Source organism: Myiozetetes cayanensis, unplaced genomic scaffold, assembly GCF_022539395.1.
Source record: "Myiozetetes cayanensis isolate MyiCay16 unplaced genomic scaffold, myiCay2020 scf6-25, whole genome shotgun sequence".
In the NCBI taxonomy this organism is placed as follows: domain Eukaryota; kingdom Metazoa; phylum Chordata; class Aves; order Passeriformes; family Tyrannidae; genus Myiozetetes; species Myiozetetes cayanensis.
In genome coordinates, this window is record NW_026087853.1 from 30246982 (window position 1) to 30272793 (window position 25812).

The 25812-nt window shown below is 34.6% G+C and overlaps 1 protein-coding gene across 6 annotated transcripts in view; it reads right to left on the minus strand.

Moving 5' to 3' along the window:
* Positions 1 to 25812, minus strand: part of FMN1 (formin 1) — a 186406-nt gene that overhangs the window by 71470 nt on the left and 89124 nt on the right. For all 6 annotated transcript variants that reach the window (XM_050335930.1, XM_050335931.1, XM_050335932.1 and 3 more), the window contains 3 exons: positions 16894 to 17672; positions 12880 to 13030; positions 2050 to 2137 (listed from right to left, as the gene is read on the minus strand). In XM_050335930.1, coding sequence (XP_050191887.1) covers positions 2050 to 2137; positions 12880 to 13030; positions 16894 to 17672 — 1018 coding nt within the window. The remainder of the gene's footprint in view (positions 1 to 2049; positions 2138 to 12879; positions 13031 to 16893; positions 17673 to 25812) is intronic.

The window sequence follows — 25812 nt, forward strand, 5'->3', positions numbered from 1 at the left end:
ATTATGAATTTTTCTCATCCAGTGCATTGACTACAGTAGTCTTCAAATAATTTTTCTGCTGACAGGCACGACTGCACACAGATTTAAATTACATAAAATGCTATGGGATAAACATACACTAAAAGAGAAACAAGATAATTCTACTGTTGTCTTCATATTAGTATGCATTTCTAAAGGTCCCCTCTACAGAACAATGTTTTCCGTTAGTCTTGTGAACTGGGGTTTTATCCCTAGGTAGTCTCAGAACACAGATTTTGATTAGAATCACTCATCTTGCTTTGTAATTTTTTTTGTTTTGTTTTGTTTTTAAAGTTCCACTAACGGTATTCCCAAATTCTGTTTGTAACTCTCAGCTGTTTCCATAAGGAAGACACAGCATATCCTATTGCCTCCTTGAGCAACACATGTGGTGACAGGCCAGTCATTTGCTACCTCAGACTAGAGAGGGTGATGAGTTATAAACCTTTCTTCAGTGACAGCACTTGTTCTGCTGTCTTTCTTGTCCCAACACCCTAATTTTCATTATACTTGTAGGACTACATTAGCTATGTCTACAACTGCAAGTACAGTAGTTTTCAGAAATGGATTTGTAGACAGCAACAGCTGGTGCTGAGGATTCAGTGTTCACACTATACACATTTCAGGGAGTTTTAACTAGCTCTGATTTGATCCTTGGGTATTTAAAGCCTGCTATAGGTGGAGACTACTGGCACTCTCCTAAAGCAAATCTTCTCATTTAATTTAATTCTGAAGGATGTCTGTGCACTCTGAAACTGCTCTTCATTGCTCTGCAATGCAAATACAGCAAAGGGGATAACTGGTAAATATGATTCAAAAGTGCACTGCTGATTCAAGCTAAAAATGCTAATGTATACATACCCAAATATATGAGTCCTAGTGTTCTCTTAAATTTGGTACAAATTGGCCAGAAGATTTCAAAAGCTATAGAAGTACAGCAAATAACTAAGAGAGAGATAGAGATGTTCTATTTTAGTAGAACATCATGGCATGGAAAATAAAAAGTAATAAAAACCATCTCTGAAGATACTTAAGAATACTACCCAGCTTTTATAATGCAGCTTCTATCCTATGCTGTTGTAACTTCTGCCAGCAAATTATTCAGACCTTTAGTAATAGCAGTTTTTCTCCATCTCATTCTGATACCTTTCACACAATACTGGCAGGCATAAAGTTATTCCTTCTTTTCCTTATTCCCTTGCATCCCAAGAGACATCTGTAAGCCCTTTTGCTTTTAAAGTGCTAGCTGCTCAAAGGCTCTTTTGAAATTAATAATAATCAATGCCAGCAGCATCTCAACACCCTACCCAGTATTTGCATGTGATGGAGGGAAAACAATAGCAAAAAAGGAGACATCAACTTGAGTTCTTCCAGCAGTTGTTTTAAATGGTGAATATTTTCCTTTTCTTAATGTGAAAAAGAAATAAACAATATCCTTAAACAATATCTTTTTAAATCCAGAACATAAGCAGACTCTCAACTACCCCAGTGTTCTGAAAAATCTGTATTTCTCTACAGTTGTACTGGCAAACTCAAATAATGTCTACCAGTAATGGAATTTACACACTGAGTAGCTCTACTCTTTGAAAAATGCCATCCAGTAATTTTCTTTCTGATTGTTATGTGGTAACATCACTTTGGGATGCACTTTATACTGCTAATGAAGCAAAATTTAAACATTAAACAAATAATGACTGCATGTTTGAAGACCTAAAGATTTATTTACAAGTCATCTATTTAATTTTTTTGGTGGAAGGCTTGCTTTAGAAAAAGCAGGGAACTGCAAGGGAGAAATATGAAAACACTGAACTGAAAGTGATATGCTAACTGGAACACTACAGGAGTTGTACCTAAATTCAACTCTGATTATTAGGTGAAACTTTTACATATAGCAGAATATACTGGAAAAATTATTATTCTGATAGCTTAGAGGACTATATTCAAAGTACAATCCATAATGCAAGAAATTCTCTGAGGGCTATGAGAAAATATCCATGTAAGTACAATATAATAAGTGTACGAAACACTTACCTTGTTGAATATCCTTCATCTCCAGATGCAAACTCGATATTAAAATTCCTACAGTTTGAGACCGTTTTCCATCCAACAATTTGATAATCTAGAAAGATGATGCAAAATGATCTGAGATCAAATGAACACCCCACAAAGGATTCATTCACTTTAACAACAGTAGCTAATTTGTAAATTGCATTCAATGTTTCTCTCAACATCAAACCATTTTATTAACTAAATGTGGTAGTAAGACCTTCATCTTTATGCTCTGCGCCTTAACAAACAGCTTATAAACATAACACTGAATTCTTACCAGGTCTGGTAAAGAACATTGTTTCTTAATTGTAGGATGCTATTAAACACGGTGGGAGGAAAAAGGGACATCAGATATTTATTCTGGAATATAGTTTTTCCCCCTTCTTCTTAAGGTGAAATTTAAGAACTATTTAAGACACTCCCAAGTTCCTTAGTTTGTCTGCTAGTTTACATTTCAATGTGAACATGTTTATGTCTACTTTTTTAACAAAGGATCAATTCCTGACCAAGAGGAATTGAAGAATTGTCTTTTTATGCCCACTCAACACTATTTCTGGAACACCAGGCATTACTGAAAGTATTTCTTTCACTCTTGTCTGAATGTGCTTATCCCACATTGTTGACACTTCACAGGGATTTGAGGATTTTGTTCACATTTTGGGTAACCGACACTTCATAGTATAATATACTGACATCCAGGCTGTAATATTTTCTGATGTCAGTTGAGGGAGAAGAAATAAAAGGAGAAAGGGAAACCTTAAGGAGTTATTTTGGCTGCTTGAAATTAGTGACAGTGATGTGGATCAGTCCATAAATAAAGTAAACCATCAGATTTTTAGAAGTGTAGTTCCAATATTAGAAATTTCAAAAACAAATTTCCCACAATATTTGGGCTGTTATTTGTGATTCTGATTTATGTCACAAGGAAGATATGACAGCAGCACATCACAAAATGCAATACAGACACAAGTTCTTAGAAATGTTCAGATCCAAGCAGTCATCTTACCTCCTAGTGCTGATGAACAAGAACTATTAAAAATACTAACTTATATGAAATATTAAAACTAATAGCTATGTTTTCCAAAAATTCAGATAATATATTTTTAGTATCTGAACAATATTTAATTTCTTTCCAAATTTAATTTTAATATTTGTGTGACACTAATATTTTGATATTAATAATGTTAAAAACTTTAAGTAATTTTTATTTCTTATTTCTGTAATATTTTTATAGATGCTCACATTAGAGGCGGTTAACTGAAAAAATTTATACTAACTCATACAAATGTTTCCTATGTTTTATGTGATTTAGGAATATTTAACTGTGCAACTATTTAGTCATTCACCTCTATAAAAGTAGATTTGTTGAAAAATACAGGCAAAAGAAAAATGATAGCTAATTCTTATTTATAACAAGTTGGAACACATGCTGTCTTCAACAAAGGTTTGACTGATATTTTATGTCCCTCTTGCAGGGACTCAAGGTTTAATAAACCTATGTTAAAGTAGATACTGCATCTTTTCTGCCAAAATTTGAAGCAAAATCTATCCTCAGAGACTTCTCTGCCTATACTTATGGCACATAAGCTGGATATTAAGAACGTAATACTATTGTTTTCTTCAAAGGACAAAGCACTCAGCTTCTTTATCTCCTGAGTACACAAGTACACAAGATGATTTAGCTACAAGTTACCTTAAAGGAACACTGTGGAAGCATCACATCCTGTTGACTGAGCCAATGTAACTAAGTGCATGGTTTATCATGGTAATTTCTGAGGCTTACATGAATTTGCTGAACTCCAAAGCACATTAACTTCTTACAGGGATAATTACAGGCTTGTGTAGTATGCAATTTGTATAGCATTCACTGACCTCCAAGTTGACCTTGTTCAGGGCAAATTCATAGGTTGTCATAAACCCCATTAGACATGCCTAGTTTGAGGCAAAACCTTTCCAGACTATAGCTGTTGCAGACAACATGACATTTGAAATCATTCTATTGAATTATTTTTAAGTGCTAATATATTCTCCAAATATGATCAACCTAGCTCACATTGCTAAGTAAGACTTCCTCCTTAAAAGAAAAAAAGAAAAAGGGGAAAAAAAAAAAGAAAGACCCTATGTAAGTTTTAAAACTAAACCAGAGATTCATGTTTTAAAATGGCAACTGACTGTATGTTCACATGCATTTTAGACAAATGTACACATGGTCACAATTACCAGGCATCAAACTAGACACAGACTACCTAAAATAGCTTCAACCAAGTAACTGAAAGGGGCAAAAAAGGAGGGACCAAGACAACGAATAGTTTGGGGAGCAAAAAAGGAGGACCAAGACAACAGAATAGTTTAAACTATTAACTTTTTGGGCATAAAACTACTCCAGACCGATAGCTGTAATGTTAAGTATTATACAGGACTTCTGTCATAGATTTTTAGAAACAATATGTATGTACCTTGTAAGACACTACATCAAGATATATATTCAGTAGTAAAACAGAGAACAAATTTTCAGAGATACTAATTCTGTCCTAAATTACAGCTATTCTGGGAAAGTCACTGAGAGGGAATTAAAAATGTGCGTGAATTCCAAATAGAAAGGAGACACAAAAAAATCAGCACTTTTTTAGTTCAATAAAAACACAAGGAAATCAAAAGGAAAGTCTGTAAAGACTGCACTGAACTATTTAGTCTATGCTTTTAAAAGACAAATCACTGATCACCTCTCAGCATACTGGGACTTGCTTGTAGCTGGCAGTGACAGGTAAGCAGCTAAAATTCAGCTGACGCCAGCTGATGCTGCTATGCCAGCTGGTGGGGTTTGCCAGCTGCCTGCTGCTTCTCCAGGCTACGAATGTATTGTTGTAATGGATGCAACATCTTTTGGCTTAGTGACAAAATTGTGACTGCTGCTGATAATTCATTTACTTCAGTGACCCATAACATTATTTGCTCTATGTGGTTTTTCTCTATTTTTTAATGCTATTAAGTTAGTTAATTTGCTGTATACAAGTGTCTCATCTACATATTTCAAATATTTATCATCTAATTTAAAAGTGAAGATATACTGAAGGTTGAATACATTTGTAAATTATTCTGCCATTTCCATTAAAAGGTGTTTCTCTAACATAGGCAGAAATGTATTTCATTGAATACCATAAACCAGACTTCACTGTTTTGTCTAACTGCAATGTCTACATTCTGTCCAAGACACTTACTGGTGCTGAAATCTGAAGAGATTCAGTTTACTTTAGTGATTAAAAGCTAAATCCTTCCTCCTGGTGGTGCATGGATTCTTTTCACAATATATAAATTTATTGAGAAGCCATAAGCTAAAGACCTGTCCTGCACATCACAGTGTTTCCCTCCACTCCCACTCATTAACTTTTACAGTGAGTCAAGAGCCTGGGCCCATAAGTAGACTGCTGAAACCCTGTTCAAACAGAAGATTATGCACAAGAAGCCAAAGTATGCTTCTCAAGTCATTCTACATACACACTCCAAGAGTTACCAGTGAAATTTCAGAAGCTTAAGACTAGATATTATTCCTACTCAAAGGATAGCCAAGTTTAACTATTTCTTATTTAACATGGATGAAACATTTTTAAATATTTTAGGAGACAGAATTCTATTTAAAATTTTATTAGCTTAAAAAAAACTTTAAAAAATCTTTAGCTTTTTGCTAAAGGACACACAAATTGCAATTCCTCAGGTTAAAATAGGAGGTACAAAATGAGCTAGTAAGAAACTAATTTCAGTATCTTTACTCCTATCAAAACTGTGAAAATTAGACAAAGCCACAAAATAGATATTTACTTCTTATGGATACTTTCTATATTCTACATGACTGCAGAGTTTTGTGATAAACAAGGAAATGTCAGTGATTTTTTTCAGCACAGCACAAAATATAAAAGGAAAGTGAGAGTGCATTGGAAGAGCACGCACTAGCATTTTACTACTTTTGCTTTAGTTTGAACACTGTTTATTATCTTATGCAGACAGCTGAAGACAGTCATTGTGTTTCAACGCTGCAAAGCTTCCAACACTTTCTGCAATATCTGCCCTTCTTGCGGAAACAAAATTCATTAATTGTAATTCCTCATTTAGTTAGATGGACAAAAAACTTGCTGACAGACATATCCCTTTCAGTTAAAAAAATGCAATTCACTCAAAATATTGACACTCTTCTTAAATGAGAACACATGTTAATAATTATGTGAAGTCTGTTAGAGATAATAGACAACAGAAAAGCCATTATCTTTAATGTCCTCCTGCGTCTTTGAAATGATAATCGTTGCACTAAAGGCCCAAAAATGATTGATGGACTTTCATTTGGAGTATACACCTGACATAAATTACTTGACATTTACTCTTTTTTTCGTAAGATGAAGACAGAGTGGCATCACAAACATCCAACTATCCTCATTCTTGAAAGATATAGAAAATAACTTGAGTTTTTGAGGACAAATTACTAACAAGTGCTCAAATATATTGGAAAAACTAATGTAACTTCAAAATATGTGTTAAGTTTAGCAATGGAGTTACAGAATGCACACGGAATAAATCACAGCAAAGGAATGTTCTTTTCTAAATAAGCCCCTTTTCAGGATTATAGAGAATTAATACATAATAAATCATGTCTTTTATTTCATCCCAAAATACATGTCCTAATTCTACCTTTCTTCTACTTGGTAATACGAGAACTTTGGTTCTACAAATTTAACAGGAAAGGGAGAAACTATGGCTTGAAAAGAATTACATGTGCCTATCAGCTTAAAAATTTGCATGGATATGTACAGACAAGATACGTTAACAGAATGAGTGAAAGCAAAATTGTATTCACGTAATACTTCAGTCCTTCATCTGACATGAAATATCTGTAGAAGACTTTCAGAGTCTGAGAAAGAGGTTAGATCCCTCAGATTATATTCAAATCTATAACAGTAGAGTTCTTCCAAAGACAGTGACAGGGATTGGCCATTTACTTGGTTTTATCTTCCAGAAAAATATTGGTTTTCATTGTTTTCATAAACAGCTATGGGCCTTAATGATACTGTACTGAATCTATTACAGTTGAATATTATTGCTACATAAAACTTTATAGTTTAAGTCCATTTACATTTTAGCAAATATAACTTCAAATTTGCATTTCTAAAGAGATCATACACTCCTAGACAAATATTTTTAATTGTCAGTGGTAAATAGATACAGAAATCATATGTCCATCTGAAATCAAAGCATAAGAAAGAAATTATGATGAACACAGTCTAGATTAACAGATGCACTTTCACAAGCATGTCAGTGATGCTTTGAAAAAAGGAGTTAAAAATATGATTCATATTCAAAAGACAATTAGAGTCTAAATGTCCAACAGAATCAATACCTAAACTGAACTTATGAACTAAAATAAACCAGTGGATCTAGCCCTTCTTCTTCTTGATTTCCAAGAAGCTGTAACTTCTTAGTAGTATTGAAAATGGGACAACCTACACACATTTGAAAAAGCTTAACTGAAGACCCCCAATACTTTACATGACATAAACAGTTTTAGATCCAATGGATATTATCAAGATGCACCATACCAGTAACTTACACATTCATATTAAACTAACTGAATTAGCCAAATCAGAAAGAAAATTCTTTGATTCATATTCAGGTGTTAATGAACTTTTGTTTTTTCCAAAAATTTCAAATTTGCCTGCTATAGATTCAACCACTTCAGAACTAATTGTGAAATAAATCCCACTCCTTCTATATATTATTTCTTTACCTAGAGTCTCTGGGAAAGTCAGCAATCATCTCTTTTCCATTTCATGCACATCACCTCCAAAAAATCACTGCATTGCATTATGTCATATAAGGTTATAATACATTTAGTCTTACCATTCAAAACCATTTTTGTGAGAGAAGAATTATAATTTTAATATTTAAATATATTGCACATTATTTTGCTCTAGCCAGTAAATTCTCCCAACAAGAAAGGACAAATTCTTCTCTCAGGACATACCTAAACACTCAGAATATTAATTTTTATCATTACCTACATAATACTGTTGACATTTGAATAATAGATTGCATATGTGCAGAGAAGATAAATTCACAAGAAACAAGAGTTTCATTAATTATTTCAGAAGATGTAGAGTTGGAAAAAAAGTAAGTTCTTCCAAAGCTGCTAAATTTTCCAAAGGCATGGATAATCAAAGAAGCAAGAACAGCCACACACTTTGCAGAGTTTCTAAACCCAGATAATCATTACCATAACTAACTCCAAGTATACATCAGTGTACTAGAAAGTACCAGAAAGTACTAGAAAGTGTCTGACTTCCATTTAACCTATATTATTTTTACATTATATCACTATTAGTTGAATGTATTATATTTTTCCAGAAGAAGTTATTATATTTCTAAAAATAAATTAAATCACCCTCTATGCAGTCCTTTAAGAAGTTATATCACCATTGCTGCTGGAAGGTTCTTAATTTCCCTTCCTTTTCCCCCCCCACATACTTGTTAGAAGCCTAGAAATCATGTAACTCAGTAAGCCATTTTTTGTCAGGCATGAAAGCAACAAATTTGAGAATTATGAAAGTGCGTCCTATCTTGAAAAAAAGATAGCCAGATGTTTCCATCAATAGGACAATGGACAGAAAGTGGGCTTCATGCCTTTATTAACAGTGTCAAGATGTTGAAAAGGCATTCAAAATGTCATCCATAGCATTTCTGCACTTCAGGACAGTATCGACAATAGGTGTATCATTCTAAACAAACTTTCCTAAAGACCTCCCAATACAGAAACACAATTTCCCCAGCCAAAATTGTTCTGCATTCCACTGGTATCTTTACTGTTAGAAACCTTTTCATAATTATTCTTTGCAGCAGCTGAATGCACTTGATTACACTTACTGTGCATCCCAATCAACCTTCTCCTTTCTAGACCAAACAATCATAATAATTAAATTCTTTTCTCAGGGGCTACTTTTACACTCTTCACCATTCTCCCTCTTATTGACTCTTTACAGTTAGCAAACTTCCTAAATGAAGGACTGTAGTGCTTAAATCTAAAAGCAGTTCTTAACTGAGACATGGCTGGGTGTTTTGTCTTGCAAGCAATACTGATCTGTTTTTCCTTTTGGTAGTACACAAATTGACAATTCATGTTCCTCTTGTGAGCCACTATAATGGCAAGACCTTTTCTCCTAAATAATTGTCAGTTAGCCAGTTGTACCCCGTCTTATTTTTAGGTAGCTGAATATCCTTAACTGTATTAACCTTGCAGTTTAACCGCATTAGCTTTGGGCTTATCCTTGTCTTTTAGAGCATGTCTCAGATACATGAAAGCTTTCTGGAGGGTCTACTTTAGCATATTGAAGCCTCTCGCAAATAGGTGGTGGCTGCAGAGTTAGTACTTCATTATCCAAGTAATAAGTGAAAATACCAAAGTAACTACAACCAGCACAGAAGCACATCAAGTCCTCATGTATTCTCCCATTTTGACGCTGCGTATATGTATGTATGTATGAATATAAATATAGTCCATATTATAAATATTTATTTTAGAAATTATATATTATATTCTAATTACATTATACATGTAAGAGTGTATATAATATGAATATATACTCAGAAGTTTCCCTTCTGAGCATAACCTGCCAAATGGTAATGGAAAACAGACCATCCATTCTATTTATATAGAATCACAGAATCAATTAGGTTGGAAAAGACCTCCGAAATCACTGAGTCCAACCTATGACTGAACACTACCCAGTCAACTAGACCATGGCACTGAGTGCCATGTCCAGTTATCTCTTAAAAAACCTCCAGGGACGGTGACTCCTCCACCTCCCTGGGCAGCCCACTCCAATGTCTAATCACCCCTTCTGTGCAGAAATTCCTCCCAATGTCCACACTAAGCCTCCTCTGCCGCGGTTAATATAGGACAACATTTAGATATTTCTGGATGAAAATGGCAGATGTCTATCAGTTGTAAGCAAAAAAAGCACAGCTTACAGTGAATTTTTTAATCTGTTTCGCCATAAGGTGTCTACGATGAGGACAAACGGGTATGAACAGAACAAAGTGAAATTTCTATAGGTTTTTCACAGAAGCATTCATTTCATGGCCTATGCGTATAGATTATTCCAGCTAGTTTCACAAAACCAATAATTCTGAGAATAAACTGAATAATATTGTTTTATGTGTAACTGCAAGAGAAATGTAAATAAATGGTAAAGATATTATAAATCAACAGGCCACTAATTGTTAGTCTCCTTAATTTTATAAAGCCCAGTTAAATGAGAAACAATTCTCCTCTAATTTGAAAGATAAAATCTTACTTCCAGTTGCATAACAAACTTGATTTTGAGGCACTGATGTAATTCTCATTCAAGGAGAAAAGTATTAGATAATCATGTTTTAATAAGCAGTCCTGCACCACCTATTGGTCTGTAATTTTCCTAAATACGAAGAAGGTTGAACTTAGTTTGCATAAGATGGTATGAAATAGGGCACAGTTTGTGTATAGGAGAGATTTAAGCAGTGAATGGGTCAGTCCTAACACGTATCAATAAATAAAACGGCTTAAGTATTCCAAACACAAACTACAACTCCAGATTTTACTGCTGTTCCCACATCTTGCTCTGGAAGGCTCTTTTATAGAACATGAAAAAGGAATTTACAAATAAATACAAAATGACACAGCATCAGCCAAAAATTGTAATATATGATAAGCCTCATAAGATTCATAACTGTTTCACAACGTCTATATTAAGTGTCTTTAACCAGGCTATACAATCCCATATACTGTACCATTTTGAAGAGCAGACAAGCACAAATTTCTCTACTGAAGCAAAGAAAAAGCTTGTTGCTAAAACACTAGTCAATAGATACAATTGTTAGAAAAAAGACAAGAAAGGTTGAGAGCCAAGAAAAAGTATGAGAAACTAGAAATAAAGCCAGCAGAACAGACAGCTTTAGACTGGTCTATAGGAGCTGTTGCTATCTACTAATAAACCTTCCCCTAAGTAAATAAAATGCTTCTCTACTACTGTATCGCTTGCAGCCTGCCAGGATTGATCCACTGGAGCCAGCCTGCACACAGGCTGCCTTTGGAGAGACAAAGAAAAACACAGGACCATCAAAAAGGGCCAACTGTCTGTAAAGACATTTAGCTGCTACTGTGACTCATTTAATAGAGGAAGATGAAAAGACATGATATACAAAAAGAAAACACTTCTGTACTCAGAAAATTAAAATTTTGTTTCAATTCTAAATTTTAAATTGACCAAATGATGGAAAGTTGTATATTGCTAACCCCAAGTTTTTAAACTCTCACGGAAAGCCCACAGTTTGTAATGCTACGATCATATCCCATCGGTTTACCAAACTAAAGGCATGGCAATAGACATTATTCTTAATTTATCTCTTAGGAAATTTATTTTTGTATTTTCACACAGTACCTTAAAGAAACCTTTTTCATTTCATTAATTTCAGCAAATATATCCCTTGTCTTAAAACAGTAAGTTTATCTTTAATACCAAAGCAGAATAATTCACTGACATAAATAATGAAGATATCTTTGCAATACAATACATTGGTTGCTCAAAAAATAGGTCCTTATTATTATGCCATTATTTTTGGTAACTATTATCCAATTCAATTTTGAATAAAGCTAAGAGAGATAATTAAAAAATCATGCTGCTGTAACAGGTAGGTTGGTTTACAAAGCAGCAAAGAAAAATAGAATTTCATCTTTCAGGATACAGGCCTAATTCTTTACCTGTTTTGCTGTCATTCGTCTGGAGAAATGAGTCTACTCCCTTAATGGCTGAGATTTTAAAATACAAAAGCACTTATCTGTACATATTAATTCTCCATTAAAGTTACATTGGATACATTCTTCACACTGGTTACATTCTTCAAAGTTATTTAGAAACCTGTATTTTCTATTAAATACTTCTTTCTAAAATTGGTAAATTTATGAAATAAATACTAGAAATATGGTATCAGAAATGGGATGGGATGGGAACTAACTGGATTTATGGATAATGCTCCTATTAAATATCACATGCACTTGAAGCATCTGTCAAGTAAAATATGCTAAAACTTTTCTCAGAGAGATATTCCTGTCCAACTTCCACCTAATATTTGAAGGACTGAAGAAATTATTTCTTTGGGGTATATTTACAAATGCCAGCATGGTCCCATGTTTAATTTTTTACATCTTGCATTGCATGAGTTTGAATTTTATAAGTTCTACAGCCTTACTTACACTTTTCATTAGCTACTGCGTTAAGATGCAATACAGGAAGTTTATGATCAAGACGTTTTGACACATCAGATTGCACCAACATGTATATATATATATATATATTTATATATATGTTTCACATTATAAAATTGAAGGAAGCTAACACAGCTCACATGCAAAGTGCCCTCTTGTGGTTCTAAGCAGATAAACTCAGAGATTTATGATACACTATATGTTTAAATAGTTTCTGACATGTAACCATGCTGTTTTAGGAAAACAGTACTAATTATTATTCAGCCTAGAATTTTTCTGGCAGCAAATACAACCTCACTGGCACATTAATCTTTCATTATCAAAGGTAAGAAATCTTCCAAGGTAAAGAATAATCTTGCATTCTCAAGCAAGAGTTGAATCAGCAATCCACCCATTTTGCTTCTCTGTTCATTCCCGAAAGACCCCAAAGAATTAAAAGGGAGTTTTCTCAAAACGAAAAACTAAACAGTAACACACACACACACATACAAATAAAAAACAACAAACACCCCCCGCGCCCCCCCAATAAATACCTTTTTGGCCTTAGTTCTTTTTTCGTAAGTCTCTGATAATGGTTTTCTTTTTTCCTGAGTGGTGTCTTTGGAAAATAAATATTCAAACTCAGTAGTATCAAGTATATCAGGTTCTTCTAGTGATTCCCATAAAGTTGGCACAGCAGTTTTCCTGTAAAGTGAAAGGTAATAATAAAATTTCCAAACATTTATGACAATAGATATAACCATAATAGATGTAAATCCATGACAGATTTAAACTCAAAGCAATACAAAGAACATTCCTTCCCTCGAACTTGCTCTTGTAAGGAGTCAAAATCTTTTGCTATTAGTTGTAGCTATTAGTTTTAGCTATTTAGTCCATGCCTTCTAGGCAACTGAAATGCATTATTTGAATTGTACAGTTCTTTGTACAACAACTGCAGTTTGTGCAAATACATCTCAAGAGATTTCTGCCACTTCAACTAGGATTAGGAGTATTTCAACAGCAGCTTTTTTTGAGAAATTACCAGCAATCTATACAGACCTACAAAAATAAACAAAATCAACAAATAGCGAACAAACTTTATTCAAGCATATTTTAAGAGCATTTGGCGTAATCTGTATAGGACTTGATTTACTTTATGTTAGCTGCAGATGTTGTATGCTCATATTTATCCTTGTTGCAGTTCTGAGAAACTAGAATAATTATGTGGCTTATATTTTGGGAGACTAGCCAGTATTCTTTTCCATACAACCAACTGTAAATTTTAAATGTGGATTATCTTTTCTTCTTTTTTTGGCTTCCAAGACCAGACTTGGATCAGTTTGCAACTTGTTTACACAATCCTCCAGTTTTATCTGGATTTGGGGGAAATACTGCATAGTGCTACAAACATTGCACTTCAATTCTGAAAGGGCTTTGTATCAAAACTTGAATGCTTCAGGAAAATATGTGGAACAAAACTGCTGAAGGTTCTTCTTGCCTGTTTATTAGTAGAAGGTGGAACGACTTCTTCCAGCAGATGTCACTAAAAGGCAGTGAAATTATTTGCAATTTAAAAAGGTGATGAAAACTACTATAAAATACAAATGGCTGATGTCACTAAACAGATGTAAGATGCAACAAAACGGAATACCTACGAACTCAAAAGGTACCCTTTTTTTTCAGATTTAGGATTTTTTTAATACTCAACTGTATGTCTACTATGGTGAATGTTAAGGAATAACTATTTTTTTCCATTGGCATCTGCTGATGCAGCATATTCTGTGTCACAGGAAACACTTAGAGCTCCATAGCTTCCCTCTCCCTGATATTAGCCATAGTGTCAGCAAAACTGAAGAATGAAGGATTCCTTCTGTCTCTGCAACAAGAAGTCCTGAAGAGCTGCTGATCTGAGCAGCAAATCCTTGAAGAAGTTTCCATTTCTAATACAGACCATGAAAAAGCCAAATCATTACATCTGGTGACCAGTAGTTACTCATCGGAATGCTTAGACATTATCTTGCAAAAGCTTGGTGAATTAGAAATATTTCAGAAAAAACACTTTGATTTCAGTGAATCAGTAGGAAGAATTATAGTAAGGTTTATTTATGGACCAACTATTTATTCACTGTGAAAATATTATGCACTAGTAATTTTGGGAAAGTAAAACCAAAATGTTCAAGCTTCCTGCTCCAAAGTATTTCAATGTTTTTAATTCTAAAAAATGGAACAAATACAACAAACATTTTATTAATCTTTTGTTCCTGTCAACTATTTTATATAAAATATAACACCTTACGATGCTTTATTATACCAGAATAATGGTATTTTCTCATCAAAATAAATTCAGACTTGTAAAGTAAAATAAAACTCATATTTAAATATACTTAACTGCAATTACTTACTTTAACAGTATATAAATGTAATGAAACATTAAAATAAAATATGAATAATTTTATTAATTTATATAGAATTATTATAAGATACATAAACTATAATAAATATTTTCTGATAATTCATAATACAATATATAATATAGTCACAGTGTATGATACAGTATACAATATACTGTGTGTGTATATATACTACAGCATATATAATATTGTGACGTTTTATTGCTGTCATATATAACAATAATTTATTAGAATGTTTAAATTTAGCATCTTTGCAACTCCAGTTATGCTAAAAATAATTTTGAACACAGATAATAATGATTTGAACTTTAAGATCCAAATAATCATGTAACTTCATTACTTGCATAATGCAGGACCTGAATTAACAAGCATGTCCTTGTTAAACTAAAAACAGTACGTGTCACTTAAGCATCCCCCAAAAACATTTTTTGAGCCATCCCTCCTAGTGAAGCTCTGTATTACATTAATAAACACAAGAAACAAAAATAGAATCCGTCAAAATCCAAAAGAGCAGCTGAGTAGCATGCGAAGCCACACACTACTGTGGCAGAAAGGTATGCATGCTGGCCCAGAAAGACTAAATGGGAGAACTTCTTTTCTCCTGTCAGCTGAATGAATGGGTAGCATAAACAAAAAATTGTGGGATCATTTCAAAAAGCCTGTCCAAAAATTGTTTATTTATGCCTGTTCACCAAATTATCACTTATAAACAAATCAATAAAACAGATGTTTCATAGTAACTTTGCATTTGGTACAACAGAATACACTATTAGACTACTGTTATTGAATCACAGAATGGCCAGTGTTGAAGGGCCATGGACAGGGACACCTTCCACTAGACCAGGCTATTCGGAGCCCCATCCAACCTGACCTTGAACACTTCCAGGAACAAGACATCAGCAGCTCCTCTGGGCAACCTGTTTCACTGCCTCACCACCCTCATAGTAAAGAATTCCTTACATGCCATCTAAATCTACCTCCTTTATCACCGAGATGCTATTGAGATTGGAGGTTGCCCCATCTCAGGTGCAAGACCGTGTACTTGGTCTTGAGCTTCCTGACCTTTACACAGTCCCACTATTCAAGCCTGTCAGGGCCCCTCTGGATGGCATCCCTTCCCTCAATCATATCTAGGATTTTATCCCCGTACTAAATCACAGTAAGAAGGGTAATTTTTTTTATTTTTTATATCTATTTTTTTAAAACTACAGAGGGCTCTATCAGTACTGAGACTTGTCCATAACGGATGCTTCACGCTATAGGTTCCTGAGGTGCACATATTTACATATTTGCTTTACTCTTCCTGCTCTGACACACTTGGAGCCCCTGGTGGTCTAGTGGTAAGGCGCCGCGCTATCACCGTGGAGACCCGGGTTCGATTCCCGGTCAGGGCCACTCCCGGGCAGATGGAGCTCGTTAGCCCTTAAAGGCAACCCACCTACGTCCTGAGGACCTCGCTGCCACCGTCCAAGCTCGCTTGGCCCCGGCAGATGAACCTTAGGATTAAAGGGTGGGCTCAGTTCCGCGCACACTGTGTCTCACCTAAAAAATCCAATGCGCAGGCTGGAAGGTGTAAAGACCTTCCCCGGATCTTCACTCGTGAAGACTGGCCATTACTTACTGACACACTTATACACAGACATTAGGTTCCAGTTTAACTCTTTCCAGAACTGGAATCATAAAGGATGATACAACATAGTTCTCTGAAGATAGTATCACATGAAGTGACTGGAAAGCAAAAATTCTGATTTAATAAAAAAAAAATCTTTCTAATCTCTTGGTGACAATTTTGCTTTTTAGTGTTAAATCTTGGAAGGACCCTGTCACTGTGGTTATCCATGGAGTACTTGGATTACTGGGGGAAAAAAAACCCACAAAAAATACAGTTTTGTTATGATGCACAAAATTTCTATTTATAATGCATACAATTTTAATTGAACTATAATATTTCAAAATAACTTTCTCTGGTCTATTTCTAGACTTTTAGAACTGATTCAATTTTTTTCTTAAAGCAATTTAATGCCTCTACACTGATTTTGTTATATGTTCCTAAACTGTCAACTTTTTGTTATTAGGTCTTAAATAGTATATCTTAAATAGCATACCTATCATGACAATTCTAAGTGGTGATTCTATGTCCAAGTAAATGTATTTTACCTGCTATCTTGCAATTGTATCCGTGTCCAGTACAAAGGCTTCATGGGACGGCTAGGTTCAATGGCAGGTTTCCGAGGACCTTGGTTTGAAGATAAAGTGCTATTAAAAAAGAACCCAGGCCCAGGAGGTGGAAGAGGTGGAGGTAACCCAGATCCAGGCAGTGGAGGTGCAGCAGGAGGTCCCAGCCCTGGAAGTGGTGGTGGTGGTGGCGGTGCTTGCAAATTCCTACAGCCTTCAGAAAGTGGAGGTGGCAGTGGTGGACCAGATCCAAACTGAGATGTCAGTGAAGTTGGACCCATTGGCAAAGGTGGTGGTGGAGGAACTAAACCTGGCAGTGAAGATTCAGAAAGGGGTGGAGGAGGAGGAGGTGGTGGTGGTGGTGGTGGTGGAGGAGGCGGCATTTGTTTTGGTTGACAAGATAAGACACTTTCTGAAGACTGTACATTGTAATTGTCCTTATTTTCACTTTGGGTAGAAATACTATGTGACAAAGAAGAAATATTAAGCTTTTTGGGGACTATTTGGTTATTTTTCACAGCTCTGTTATCTTCTTCACTAGGTTTTATGAAAGTTTCTCTGTCAGTCTGTATACATACGTTTCGGTATGCCTTTGGTGGGTTATCATCTTCAGTAGAAACACCAATATCTTTTGCTTTTTCATTTCTTCTGTTTAATTTATTATCGAGTTCATTTTTCAGATGTGCAATGGTTTCCTCCAGCTGAGCAGTTGATACAGCATGTTCTCCACGAATATGGAATACCCTGAGTTCAAACTGAGACTGCAGAGCAACAAGAAAAAACCTCTTAGTGCAAATATTCTTCTAAAGTGCTAATTTTGTAGCAATTAAAAATCTTCAGATTTAGACTATGTTCTTACATTAAGCAAAGAGAGAAATACTTCACTTTCCTAGTTCTAAATGCCCTTATTGCAAGTTATTACATTATTTGAAAATTACTACTCTTTAAAGAAAAGTAAGCAGGGTGTGTTTCAAAAAAACCTATTTTATGAGTAAATATCCAGAACATCAATTTGGGCAAATTCTAAGTTGTACATTGTCCTTAAGTGGACATATTGTTTTATAGAAAGATCTCCCTTAAATAATACAATAAAATCCAATACTGCTATCCCAGATGATCAAGTCTCTACAAGCTATTTTCTGTTATGCCATGATAGTATCAGGCAGCTGGCTGATGTTATCTTGTTTCTTTGCATGGTTCTTTCAGGATCCCTCTACAAAGGGAAGTCACCATTTCAACAGAAGCCATAATGAGCTTCGATTTTGCCAAATTCCTGCAGGCAAACAATTTACACTTATAAAATTCCCACACGGTGCTTGTCAGAATGGCAACACAGTACTTCCTATTTATCATTCCGACTTGGGTATTAGGTCAGAGTTCACAGTTTACAGCATTAATTAACACAGATTCAAGTAATGCATGTATAGTGTAATATATTGGGACTTTATATTGTACAACAAAGCTTGATTAGATATGCAAACAATATACATTATTTCTTAGAGCAGTATGATCAACTTGCATTCTAATCAATTTCTTAAGATAAAATCCAAGGTAAACACCCTGAAAATACTGGGTACAATGTGCTCCTTTTCTTAACTGGCAAGTATAAAGGTCGGAAATCAAGTTTAAAGTCTTGCACAGACAATGAAACAGAGATCTGCATTGGAAACAACCCAAATTCTATTAGTTTTATAGAAGAATTGGGATTAATATGTACAGCAGAATAGGTTTGCTTAGTTTTTTCTTTTCCTGCTGTTACTCTATCAAAGTTTGTTGTCACTCAGTTTTATTATTAGTTCAGTTCAACTATCACAAGATTTTTGGCCATTTGAATTGCTCCGAAGAAATCACCTTTCTCTTTCAACTTGGCATACTGACCCATAAATGAGGTAATGAAGTAAATTTGCCTTAGGGAATTTAACTGGTTTTTTATCATAGTATTTTGCTCCTACTGGACATCAAAAACACCCCAACAGAACAATTTACTTTGAACACTACAGATTTTCCCAGCAGTAAATCTGAAGCCACCTTAAAACACACTGTAAAACAAGCACAGTATCTAACAAAACTATTTATTACATTTAAATGGGCATGAAAGTAACTGTATTAGTATTATAAGCCTTTTCAAATACAGATCTTCAGTCTTTATATTACAACATAAAATTGGTGGTTTAAATTCAAAATTATATTTGAGGTGCTAGTTTTTATGCTTCTTCTTGCTTTTTATTCTTTCATATTTTCAAAATTATTTTCTGTTAATAAAGAAAATTTATATTACAAGAATTAAAGCTAAAGTTATCAAGCACAAAAAAGAAATGCAAGCTTAGCAAAAATGAAACACTGGAAATGTGTGCTGAACATCTCATCAATGGAAAAGATCAGTCATATCCAACTGAGTGCAATAAAAAGAGCAGTAATAAACCAAGTTCTTCTTGTAATTACTTTTTATCTCAAAATAATTATCTTATTCACTATAAGATTAAGTAATATTGAAAACTTTTCAGCTTACATACCTAATACTTTCAACAAAAATTTCTAGAATATGTACACTAATATGTACTATTCTTTATATATACACATAAATACTGCATACATATTCTTAATAAAGCTCTGCTTCCTGGTAAATATTTCTTAAAATGAGATGAAATGCTGTAATATCATATAATGAATCAAATGGAGATCAAACATGATCAGAATATAATAGTTTGGTCACAGCTATTTTAAGCAGCATGAAATGCAAAAAAATTTCAGCAGGGAACAAGATGTCTGAGGGAGGGAAGATGTGGGAAGAAGGTTGGAGAGACAGAAGATATGCGAGGGTGGCTGAAAACTAGAGCTTAGAAAGCCACCCTATGCATGAATGAACATGATTTATTTCTGAAGAACAGTAGAGGATTTTGAAACCTATTGGAGTAAAATGCCTGTATAAATTTCTGTGTGAAATGAAAAGAATTCCTTATGAAGAACAATGTAGGAGATGTTCATCAGTGAATTTTAGACATAGAGGATAGCAGTTGTTTTCATATGAAAGTTGCATTTGCCACTTTGCCGACTTGTACAGATGTCTAATTGCTTGCTTCTCAGCAACACTTATATAAGAAACTGGGATTGTATAGCTAGATTCAACACCAAATAAACTAGTGCAAGGAATACATTTCTACTCCCGTGACCATTTCACTTTCTTGCTATTTCAGAGAGCACATCAAATTAAGCCCTCAAGCCTTGGTGTGTTGAGTTTCTCTGGCTTTTCTTTGTATCAGTGACTCTTGCCAGCCAATCAGTAAAATTATAAAGTTTTTTTTACATATTACTCCCTCTTCTCTACACACACACACACACACACAAGACTGATACAGTCACCTAAATTTCCATGACAGCAGAGATGTATTTTCTCCACATTACTTTTAAAAATACCATATTAAAGGCAGGTATGTCTCAAAAATAGCTTATTACTCTTTTCATATTGCTAGCTTAAAAGAAAGTATAAGTATGTAAACCAATGTACTGTTAAGGCCTTAATGTGCTGAAATCAGTTTTCAATCACATATTTCAAAGTGCATCCTGAGTATCTTAAGCCTGATCCACATAGCAATATACTACCGAAAAAAGTTGCCATACTTTGGTACAATCTTTCTTGCATTCACTGTCAATATTAAATATGCAAACAATACTATGTTAGGAAGCTGAAGAACACTGCTAAAATTCAGAATTCATAAAAATTTTATCAGACAAGGAAGCAGTCTGAAAATATATGCTACAATTCAAGAAAGAGAACTGCAGCATACATAGGGATTTATCAGTAGTATAGCAATTCTAGGAGAAAGGGATCTGCAAAGGACAGCATATCACAGACTGATCATGAGTGAACAACTCTGTATTAGAAAATATTGAGAAAATTGTCATATGCAAAAAAGTAATCTTTGTGCTTTATTTGTTATTCAAACCTCACCAGTGTAGCTGTATTCATAACTCAGTTTCTTTAACTTCTCAAGGTTTGTCTGGTATTTGCCACTGAAACAGGCATGATCCATTTTCCTTGAGTAAAATCAACTCGAGAGCAAATGATCCCAGTGACTTCTCAGATGCCTTACACACAACCATTTATATATAAGCTCACAAGGCCTCTATTACCCTCTTCCTAAAAAATAATGGATAAAAGAAAAGCCACCCCTAAACAAAAGGAAAAAATCAAACAACAACAAAAAAATCCCCCATCAACAACAATAAAAAAGACCCCTCTTACTAAAATACACAATATTGTCATGGTACAAAGATGATTATGCAAATATTCAAAAATACTGATACACTGTAACATGGAAAACAATAGGAGCATTTGGAATGGTTTTCCATTGTCTTCCTGTCTTACACCCATTCCTCTACCATGATTCCAGTGACTTCCTTTTGGCATCTACTAAGTAACCTCACACAAAACAAAGAAAAAATGGCAAGATGTATTTTCTGAGACAATGCCAACAGCTTGGCCTTGGTTCCATGAAACCCAGGAAATTAAGAATTTCTTCAAAGGAAGATAAAGTACAAAAATCGACTCACTGTACTGTTGCCGTATCAGATGAAAAATCATGTAATTAATCACAAAAGCAAAAGATTAAATCCTCTCATCCAGAATGTAACCTAGAGGTTGTTTACATGTCTTTGAAATGATAATGTGGATTGACAGACAAATCTCAATACCACTGTGACAGCTTTTCTCTGTGCTCTGCTAGGTGACAGAAAGATTACAGTCTCATTTAATACAGTCAATATAGTCAACTACAGTCAATTAAATGCAATCAACTCAAATATATTTGTTTTGTTACTGTTTTATATAATGTGATTTTACGGGGACAGAAACTTTTCAACCATGACACAGAATTGCTCTGATATGAAAAGCTGTGAAACAATTTGTATGTATGAATATGAGGAAAGTATAAATGTTTACAGCAATCTACATTCAAAAATCAGTTGCTGGTTTGTTATTAGTCATGACTTACTTTCAGCATAAATGTTTAAAAAAATCCTGAGAAGTTTAACAGTAAAACATAAAAAAAAAAAATCTCTAAAACGCTGTCTAGAGCAAGCAATATGCAAAAATTTGCTTTGAAACTAGCAAGTTAATGCTCCACTGTCAATGCCTAATACTTTTTCACCAGTGTTTACAGTGTAATTCTACCCTGAAAAGTGAGTGTGTAAAAATGACACATATTTAATGAACAAAGTTATTCCAGGTATATCAGAGACAGACCTTTTCTTTAACTGAGAAACACACACTTTTACAGGTTTTTACTCTAATTAGTGTGGAAAAACAATGTACTAGGAAGAAAGCGAGCTCAATTTTATTCCCTTCTCTGACTTTTATACACTGATTGTTACATCTAATTAGTTACTTATGCCAAGCCAGGAAAATGAAAAAAATGGGAACAAAGAAGATACAAAATATCTAAGAATATATTTTACAGAAGTGGAAATGTTTGGGGGAAGAGGGATACTAAAAAAAGGAGAAAGAAAAAAGGGGAAAAAAAGATAAGAATTATGGAGTTGCCGAAGAAAAGTATTTTTATAGACTTCACAGCTTTTTTGTCGTAATAGTATTTTGGCTATCAAAGAAGTATCCATAGAAAACAGAGGAAAACCAAATTTTTCACAGACAGCATCTGACTTTCTGGTTTTGTTCACTCTAAGCAATTTCATCTTCAGTTTTTGGAAGAGTTCACACTTTTTATTCTTGTATTGTGTTGACAAAGGAAAAGACGTCCTTTTTTTGTTAAATCTCTGTCCTTGAAAAAACATACATTTGTTTTAAATTTTAACAACAATCAGAGACTTAGCAAAGGACTTCTCCACAGGAAAAAGTTAAGCCCCTGACAATTTACATAAAAATCAAAATTCCTCTCTCACAAATACTTCAATAAACATAACAGTTAAATATGCTATATTACCATTTTCAAAGTTGTGCAGCAAGGATTGTTCTTACACCTCACAGTAAAAAAGTAATAACTGACTATTCTCAAACATTCACAGAACTGTAAATATTTGCGTATACAGAGTTCAGTTCTCTAATTTAAAAATATTAAATACATATAAAGAAAATGTAGCGAAAGTAGTTGTGGGAAATTTGACCGTGGCAGGTATACAGAACATTGCTTTGCTATATATTTTTGAATATTTAGTTATTTAACATCTCTTGGTATTTATGCAGTTGAGAAAGAAATTCAGTATTGTAGTTAGCAATTTTGAAGTACAAAATTATTGGTATAACACATAATTAAAATATACCTACTTACACTGCAACATAGACATGTTTTTTTAAATATCATGTGCATATATAGGCCTACACATGACTTAAAATTCACATAACATTTTAGCACTAATTCACTTCAAAAGTTTGGTAATTTAAATATGTATTGTGAAAACATTTATCACATTTAGAAAAAAACAGGTAAATGAATAACTGAAGGAGTGTGCAAGAAAGAAATACATTCAAAAGAAGTAGACACTCAAAGGAAAAATTACTTTTGAGAAATGCCCTGTTTTGTACTCCATCTGCTCGTACTTCTAGTGTTTTCTTATTCTTTGTTAGAAAAACTTCAAAACCAGAAAACTGCCCTTCTCTGAATACAAAAAAATCAATGAGAAACTGAAGGTATTAACAGAATGATACCTGCTTTCTCTAGTGCAAGAACATTCAAATCAAGCATGTCATTTTTATAGTGAGTGTTTAAATTAACATATCCTTACACTTTCTTGAATGCTTATGTTTCTAATCTTTCAATTCACTGTTCCAGTTTGAGTCAAAACTATTCTGGATATAGCCAGTCACATGTTCATGCCATTTCTGAATTAGTTTACATTTATAACACATTTTGAATACTTCTTTTATATAGACTCAGTCCTGCAGACAAAATTAAAATACATTCATTAACACCTTCAGCTATTCTTCATCTCTTCCCTCCCTGTGTGTCTCCTTCCTCCTAGTGTGTCATTTGTATTACCTACCCCTTTGCTTTGCTCCCTTACCTTCTTCCCTAGTGCTGTTTTTTCCTTTGTCTTTTCCACTTCATCTTTTACACCTATTTAACTATATACTACACAAAAAAGGTGTCACTGAATTACCATATTCATTAGAGGCTTGTTTACATCCTTCACTTTTTTTTGTATTACTATAAATTTATTCTTCTCCTAAATTTAATGCCATTCTTCAACCATTTGATTCTTTATATATGCTTTCTGTCTTCCTCCTCTTCACCATTTTCCAAGATCCAGAATCTACAATAGCCATAAAACCCTTTCAGTTGCAAAGCCTGTGTGCCTGTCTCCAATATGAAGTGCCTTTCAAAAGATTTGCAAGCTTTTGGCCAGTACATTTGTACTTACTGAGTCTACTGGGTTTATGAAGACAATGAATAAGAAATAGCTGGGGGTTCTGTTTGTTTTTTTTTTAATATATGTACCATGAGCTTATAAAAAGCCCAAATAAATCCACAACTGGAACTTATTAAGTTTGCTGACAGTGGAATACAGTGGGAGTGGGAACTAAATGAGGCACATGCTGTGATTCTTGGGGTGTCCTGTTCAGGGCCAGGAGTTAGGCTCGATGACCCTAAAGGGTCCCTTCCAACACTGCATATTCTATGATTCTTTCTCATTAGTGCTAAGCTTTCAGTGACCACATAAGCATAAGGTAACAAACACACCTCCATTTTTATCACTACTGGAAGTGTATGAATAGCCCTGCAAAGCAGATCTATGGCACAAGGACACAGTAGATGTTTTCTGACCAGGACTGTGCGTTTCAAGAGACTATTCTGTATGTTATACAAACCACCCCTTACATTACAAACTGCACAAAGTCCTATATTCTTCTAAGCTCCAGCATTTCCTCCTCCAGCTCTTTGTGGACCTTCAATTCTCTCCTAATGTTCTGTGCTCTTTTCCTCTCTCCTCAAAGAGTGATTCCCAGATTGCCCTAAAGTTTGCTTTCCTCATCCTTATTGCTTTGTGTCTGCTCTGTAAATGTTTTCATCAATTTACAATCCTACACATAAACATATCTTCCCTTCAGTGCCTTCCCTGTTGAGAACTACCATCCAACCATTTTAGATTACACAAATTAACTTACTTGGAGAATTCATATACAATACATAGCTCAGAACAGTTCATCTCTAATTCCCCTTTTCCTACAGCTGTCCTATATACGTCACTTTATTCAGATCAACGCCCTTAATAAGGGTACATCCCTCTCCCCTCCATAACTTCTAACAAACTTCTAATAAAACAATCAGATATTACCTTGAAAATTCTTGGTAATCTCTCAAGATCCTGCAAACATTACGAATCCTATTAAAGGGAAAAGTATCTCTAATAATGTCCATTGCACTCCACAGCATACTCCACATTTATGGATCCTACTGTGTCCACTTCAGCCTCTGCTACGTTATGTACTCTACTGTGGAATCTCAATGCCCATAGAGAAATTTCACTGCAATATAAATCCTTATTGTATCTGACATGAAGAGATGGTCTGATTCCAACAGGATGAGGTTCAACAAGGCCAAGTGCTGGGTCCTGCACTTTAGCCACAAGAACCCCCTGCAGTGCTACAGGCTGGGCACAGAGTGGCTGGAGAGCAGCCAGGCAGAAAGTCCTATGACAAGAGGCTGACAGAGCTGGAGTTGTTTAGCCTGGAGAACTCAGGGGTGACCTCATCACTCTCAACAACTCCCTGAGAGGAGGTTGTAGCCAGGTGGGGGTCGGTCTCTTCTCCCAGGCAAGCAGCAGTAGGACAAGAGGGCACGAGCTTAAGCTCTGTCAGGGGAGGTTTAGGTTGGATATTAGGAAGAAAGTTTTTACAGAGAGTAATCAGACATTGGAATGGGCTGCCCAGGGAGGTGGTGGATTCACCGT